Source organism: Seriola dumerili, unplaced genomic scaffold (assembly GCF_002260705.1).
Source record: "Seriola dumerili isolate Sdu_G_001 unplaced genomic scaffold, Sdu_1.0 BDQW01000226.1, whole genome shotgun sequence".
NCBI classification, from domain to species: domain Eukaryota; kingdom Metazoa; phylum Chordata; class Actinopteri; order Carangiformes; family Carangidae; genus Seriola; species Seriola dumerili.
In genome coordinates, this window is record NW_019174481.1 from 564,650 (window position 1) to 571,685 (window position 7,036).

The window sequence follows — 7,036 nt, forward strand, 5'->3', positions numbered from 1 at the left end:
GTTTTCAGGAACACGTTAACGTTTTGTGACACCTTAACATTAAATTAGTTTAACCTTAAATTAGGAAATTTCAAAAAGGCGTTATTTCCTGCCACGTAACGGCGCATGCGCATCGCTCAGCTAGTCACTTGGCGACGTGTACCCGGTGTGTGGAAGTATTCAGGTATCTCACCTCTGCTGGGTTACAAGCTGCCATAAAACACCTAAAAAGCCTTAAAATACGAAAGCATGGGAGGATCGCAGAGTGTGGAGATACCGGGGGGAGGCTCCGAGGGCTACCACGTCCTCCGGGTGAGTTTTTGGCTTCTACATCCTGCTATTAGCTGTTAGCTGTTAGCTTAGCATCCGGCCAGAGGCGGAGCGTCCCCTGCTCTGTGTGTTAACGAGAGACCGGGGATGTCTGCCGGGGCCTCCGCCTGGTTAACACCTACACCACGTCAGGAAACTGTTGTGTGCTTTAGAGCTGGATCGGCGTCACATACCGTTTCTTCGCATGGTTTGGTTTGTCCTGCTAGTTAACCGGTTCAGTGTGTTTACCTGTGGCTAAGCGCCAGTGCTGAAGCTAGCTGAAGCTACGTAGCTGCGCTGAATGACAGTTGACAAGCTGTTTTTTTTAATACACGCATTATCGGACCGGTCTGTGCAGAATGCTTCTTTAACCTTGTCTGGCCCTATGAAAGATCTGGTGTTTGGGTTAGGGCTAGGGTTAGGTCATGGGTACACACGGCAGAGATCACTGGATGGGGTTAGGGTTAATACTGGGTGCAGGTTAAGGTAATGGAGGCACATATCAACAAAGAAAACAGTCTTCGACACAACACATTTCTTGTACGTTGATCAGCTCAGGTCCAACCTGTTCATGTTGTTTACACTGAGCATGTCAGATACTATTTCTTTACAAGGCATTCAGTAGTATGCAAAACGTGAGTGTCACACCCTAGCAGCAGCTCAGATTGTCTCTCAATTTTGTGCAGGTTCAGGAGAACTCACCTGGACACCGTGCAGGACTGGAGCCTTTCTTTGACTTCATTGTATCCATCAATAACACTAGACTGGTAAGGAAAGCCAGCAACTGTATCTAACAGGATCAAATATAAGTGGTAAGGGACAGCGTATTTCATGGTTGCCTCATCTTTCTTCTTTTTCTGCAGAACAAGGACAACGACACTTTGAAGGACTTGCTGAAAGCCAGCGTAGAGAAACCAGTTAAGATGCTGGTTTACTCCTCAAAGACTCTGGAGCTGCGGGAGTCCACTGTCACACCCAGCAATCTGTGGGGGGGGCAGGGCTTGCTTGGTGTCTCTATTCGTTTCTGCAGCTTTGAAGGAGCCAATGAGAATGTTTGGCATGTGCTGGTAGGCAGCCTTGAAATCTCATCTGTGTTTTACTGTTTTATGTGATAAAGTGGTTTTTTGTTCACGTATACTCCTCCTCTTTATTTAACAGGAAGTAGAGCCGAATTCCCCAGCAGCCCTTGCTGGCTTACGGCCGCACACCGACTACATAATTGGAGCCGACACTGTTATGAATGAGGTAGATTATCAGCATTTCGCATCCTTGCTACTGTCACTCCTTCACATTCTCCACCTGATATTGATATTGACTGTGTGTCTCCTCCTGTTGTCCGACCTCTCTGTGACTTGATCCTGCAGTCAGAGGACCTGTTCTCTCTGATAGAGAGCCACGAGGGGAAAGGCCTGAAGCTCTATGTGTACAACACAGACACTGACAACTGCAGAGAGGTGGTCATCACACCAAACAGTGCCTGGGGAGGCGAGGGCAGGTAAATCCCTACACACTTACACCCTTCCTGTTAGACATACAGGTGTAAAGAGAAGTTTGTCCATTTTTAAGCATTGGTGTACTTCCAAAAGAAATATTATTATTTTCAGTTGATTGCATCTCACATTAGCCTGGTAATCAGACTGAATTGAATTGTAGGTGATTAGTGATTGACATGTCCATCTCACCAATGTTGTGTAGAGTGTACACGGACACGGTAGCAGTTGTTATGCGCAGTTGATGTTTTTCATGATAATCGTAGGTGTCACTGTTTCTAAAAGTCGATTTACAACAACCAGTACAGCTGTGTCCATTTCATCCACACCAGTCACCATTTTTGTTTCCATTTTTCATGGATGTAGCTTTTCTCTGGCTCCAGCACAGTGAAACGACACACCCGTTCTCAACCCCACTCACAACACTTTGATTTGTTAATTGTTTCTCTAACTGGGGGAAACAGCCGTTAATGAGCACAACACCAGACAAAAAATGATCTGGAACCGAGCTAATCTCAAATGTATTTGAATGAAGATTGAGATTTGTTCTTAACGTTGTTCTCTCTCTTTTCCAGCCTCGGTTGTGGGATTGGCTATGGATACCTTCACAGGATTCCCACCCGGCCTTTTGAGGAGGGGAAGAAGATCAGCTTCCCTGGAAGTAATCCCAGTGAGCCTGTCAGTCCACTGAAGGATGGATTCACTGAGGTCAGACGACACACGCTCACTTCTTATTCCTGGTTGAACTTTATTATCGTTCCACTCCAGTCCTCAGTTCGGATTAAACAAATGTTGAAAGGAATTGAACAGCTCTTAAATATGCATGCAGTGGATGGAAATCTGAAAATCACCATTAGCATCAGTACTTGTGTTTTACATCGTGAAGTTCCCTAAAACTTTGTTTCCCTGAAACGTCTGGTTTCCTCTGCTTTATCACAGAAGCCAAAACTTTACCCATCAGTATGCAGAGTGTGTGCATGACATTGAAAAGATTTAAGTTTTGAGTCATGAGGTCTCTGATTTTTTAAAATATGTTCACACTTTAAAAATGCAGGTTTCCTCATTATGTATGCAGCAAAGCAGGCAGGAGGGACAGAGAGCAATGTTGCTCATTAGAGATAATTGCACGTTTGGATGAATGTGACCTTATCTGTTTGACAGCAGCATCTTTTTCTCTGCCTCCCTCCTCATGTTCTCTCTTTTAACTCCTTCAGGTCCAGCTTTCAGCAGTGACCCCTCCTCCCACTGCACCTGCTGCCTCCACAGGCCTAGAAAATTCACTGTCCGGCCTGTCAATCAGCACAGCCCCGCCCACCATGCCCAGTGAGCTGCAGACAGGTATTTCATTATGCTCATTAAATGAAAGTGATATTTGTGATTGGGGAAAACTGTGTCACACTCTCATTAACATTGTACATCCACTCCATATTCTTATCTAATCCGATGTTGCGTTCCTCCTTCCTTGCTAGGTTTGCCCACAGTCCCTCTGCTCCCTTCCTCCACCAGCCCCTCCCTCAGCCCCCTCACTCCACTGAATCCCGCCACCACCAACTTCAACCCCGCCACCACGCTACCAGGTGGGTGATTTCTCAAACATTCAAAGCACACGTCATCGGTCTGCTCAGTCAGTTAGCTTTCAGTAACAAACATCCAGAACAGCCGGAGGGTGGCAGAAGCATTACAGCTCTCTCTCTGCAGATTTATACGGGTGTGATCACACACCTGCAGAATAAAGACAAAGGTCAGCCTCAGCTGCATTAGTCAATATCAAGTCTTAGTTTGTTTACACTTTGTCTACTGAAGGACAAGCTGCCATCAGTAATAAAGTGATTAGCTTAATTTTCAGACCAGTAGCAGAAACTCACTGAGCACAGTCAGTGTCATCAACCACTACCAACCTCTCATATTTTCTCTGTTGTCATTCTGTTTTTTGCTCTGGCCTTTAAAAAAATATGAATGAGTAATGGCAGTTGCCCTTATATTGCATTGTGTGTGTGTGTTTTTAGGTCTGATGCCCCTCCCAGGTGGCTTACCTCCGCTCCCTAACCTTCCCAATCTCAATCTGCCGCTCCCAGACCTCAGTGCCGTGCCACTAGCAGGCGCCAGCACTTTACCACCGCCAGTAGGGACGACAGGTAAACAAACATTCACACTTATGCTGCAGTTGCATATTTTTACTGTGCACTCTATTCCGGTGGCTCCAGAATGACGGCCGGTTACAAGTAGACATCTCTTTGCTTTAAGGCGTCATAAGACAACATGTTTGGGTCACTGCTTTATAAATATACAGGTATACAAACTGTTTGAAAATAACTGTAATTCAAACTATTTGTCCCATAATGCATTGAGTTTGAAAGGTGCTTTTCACACTACTTATAATCTGGATTCAGTAGATTATCTGCGCTCAGGTCATATTTGATGGAGTATACACTGGGTATATATATATATATATATATATATAGTATATAATACATGAGCACTGTCATTTAGTAGATATATTGTATGAGAATACTCTACAGGCTAAATTCATTCTGTTTAATTGAAGTATGCAGTGTTGGGGTGAAATTAATTTTAGAAATAAATTGACGACACGGCATCATGTGACTGTAACACCTCTCTTCTTTTTTTTTTTCATCCCTTCCGTCTGTCTCCAACAGTCCCACCTCTGGCCTCTCTCCCACCCCTCAACTTGCCAGGTCTGGCCCCGTTCCCCCCTCTACCCACTGTGCTTCCCTCCCAGCTGCCTCCTCTCCTTCCTCAGGGAATGGCCCCTCTCTTACCCACGTCCACCGCCGCCCCTCCTGCCTCGGTCACAGTCACAGCAGCGCCTGCCGCTAACCCTGCCGCTGACTCCACGTCACCCACGGAAGCCGTCTCAACGAACACCACGGAAGCACCGGCCCCCACGGAAACAACACTAACGTCGTCGTAACCTGGGAAACAAGATTCCGCTTGCCATCAAACCAAAACACACACCCGGTTTCTCTCTTTCCCCCGTCTGTCTTTCTCCGTGTTTTTCTATTTATTTGGCCAAGAGGGACAGGCAGACAGCTGCACCAGTTCAGACACAGAGGTCAGCATGCTCCGGTTTTGCGTGAGGAAGCTTGTGTGGCGCGATGAAGGATGGATGGATATGAAGAATGGAGGACAGATCTAGACTGGTCTTACCAACATGTCTTTATTACCAGATTGTCACGGAGCTACTGTATGAGGAGGACGAGGTCTACTCTTCGTTTTATAGTTTGCTTTGCACTTCTGCAGTTACATCCAGGCAAAGAACTATCTTAGGATTTCCCCCCTTTCTGATCTGGCGATCCTCTCTGTTTCACAGTTAATTTCTATATATAAACAATGTATGTTTATGGGGCTGGACGATGAATCGAATTTACTGAATTATTATCTACATTGTGACTCCTATATAAATAAACTGAGTAAAGTTACAACAACCACTGACCTGTAACTGGAAGTTCAGCCAACCAATCAGCTCACTGTCCAGTCATTTAACTGGTCATACTGGAATAAACCAAGACAACGATATCAGACGTGGGCCAACACAGGGAATGATCGTGCACTGCTGTATCAAAGAATAGGTAAATATTATAGATTTTGGGTTCAGTCGTCCAGCCCTGACATGTAACCTTTTATTATTAGTTAATAGACCCTCTGACCAATAGATTAATTTGATTGCCGTATTAATCTTTGTTGAAATTTCTGTACGAGTGTTTTCACCCAATGAATGAATCTGCATAATTTTGCACCAGATTTGTGTTTTGAAATTATTAGTCTGTCCCTTTTGTATGTCTCCACGTATACCCAGAACTCTACAGTACACGCCGTCTCTACCACACAGAGACCGTAACAGCCTGACGGCCATGCCAGAGGACACCAAGGTTTACAGTTACAAGAGCTACTGAGTGTGTGTTTGCTGTTGGGTGATTATTAGTGGGGTGAAACAGAGGTGTAGAGTCACTGAATACACATTACGTCTCCTGGCATGGCCGACGCGAATTGGTAAGCAGAGTTGCAGTGATGCAGAACAGCCACAACGTGTCACTGTAACAGCAGTTTCTGAAAACATCTGCAGTATGCACAGTGCAAGCAATAAAGCCAAATAAATTTTACATGATGCCTCTTTGTGTCTTTATCAACAGTCTACAGTGTTTGTTGTTACTCTTTTAAATTCCCTTTGACAGTCACCTTCTTTCTAAACAAATATAAAAAACAAAAGAAGGTAAAGTTGTAATGAGAGCACAGAGCACAGTTTCTATGGAAAATCAAAAGGTACAGGTGTTAAATTTATGAATGAAAAACAACAGGTGTAAAGACCAATAACACACAAAAAGCAGGTATTGGGGGGGGGATAGTGAAAACACATGCAAAATTCAGGTGTAGTGTGAACAAACCACACAGGAAGATAAATGATATTAAAAATCCAACAGCAAGTGAGAAAGCTTCACATATACAAGCAAACATCAGTGAAATACAGGCGAAAACTGGACTTAAGTTGTCTGCACTTCAGTGAGTTGATGTTTCAAGTATGACTAACCATACATGGACGTTAATAAGCCGTAACAAATTGAATTTCAACTTAGCAACTAATTGTGAAATTTAACCGTTAATTAATAGATAATTAAATACCACTGAATTTATAGCAAAACAGATCTGAGTTTATTTAGTTTGAATTCCCTTTCTCTATGGAATTTTAAGAGGGGTCAGTTTGAAGTGTTTTTGTCTTTCCAAATTGAGAAGAAATCAATCACTTAAATTTTTAGATTGAATTAAAATTCATAATTTCTAATTATTGTCTCCACCAAGGCAGTAATGTTTTCACCAGTGTCTGTTTGTTTGTTGTTGAAGTTTCTATGACTTTCCTTAAGGTTGCGAGTTTCATTTTTTCAACATTTTCTTAAATTTTTCAGGAAATAAAATGTTTAAATCTGTAAGAGAGTCTGTAAGAAATCAGACATATTTATAGTGCTAACATCTGGATCTGGATTATACTACCATTATACTATGACATTTTATGCCTTGCTATGCTAAGACTACCTGGGCCTGATGTTACTATATATGATGTTTTTTTTTTAGATTTTCATGCGTTACTATACTAAAACTTCTTTATGCCAGTTATTAAACTATTGCTTATTCAACTGCTATAGTGGTGGTGAAGTGGTTGGAACTTTTACCTTGCAATATAAAGGCTGTGGGTTTGAATCCAGGGACAGTCCTGCCTCTAAACACTATGACAATTTATGTCTCAC

General features: G+C 43.2%; 1 protein-coding gene across 1 annotated transcript; it reads left to right on the plus strand.

Annotated features, from left to right (window-relative positions):
- The first annotated feature begins 121 nt into the window (after positions 1 to 121).
- Positions 122 to 5,899, plus strand: LOC111229174 (Golgi reassembly-stacking protein 2-like). Its single transcript, XM_022755383.1, has 10 exons — positions 122 to 291; positions 975 to 1,055; positions 1,152 to 1,355; positions 1,447 to 1,533; positions 1,653 to 1,783; positions 2,354 to 2,486; positions 2,993 to 3,116; positions 3,248 to 3,355; positions 3,785 to 3,913; positions 4,436 to 5,899. The coding sequence occupies exons 1-10, from the start codon at positions 229 to 231 to the stop codon at positions 4,708 to 4,710; spliced, it is 1,335 nt and encodes a 444-aa protein (XP_022611104.1). The 5' UTR covers positions 122 to 228; the 3' UTR covers positions 4,711 to 5,899.
- The last annotated feature ends 1,137 nt before the right edge of the window (positions 5,900 to 7,036 follow it).

Coding starts and splice junctions, on each gene's coding strand:
- LOC111229174 (XM_022755383.1), top strand. CDS start 229: ATGGGAGGATCGCAGAGTGTGGAGATACCGGGGGGAGGCTCCGAGGGC. Junction 1,056..1,151: donor CCATCAATAACACTAGACTG/GTAAGGAAAGCC, acceptor CTTTTTCTGCAG/AACAAGGACAACGACACTTT. Junction 1,784..2,353: donor GCCTGGGGAGGCGAGGGCAG/GTAAATCCCTAC, acceptor TCTCTTTTCCAG/CCTCGGTTGTGGGATTGGCT.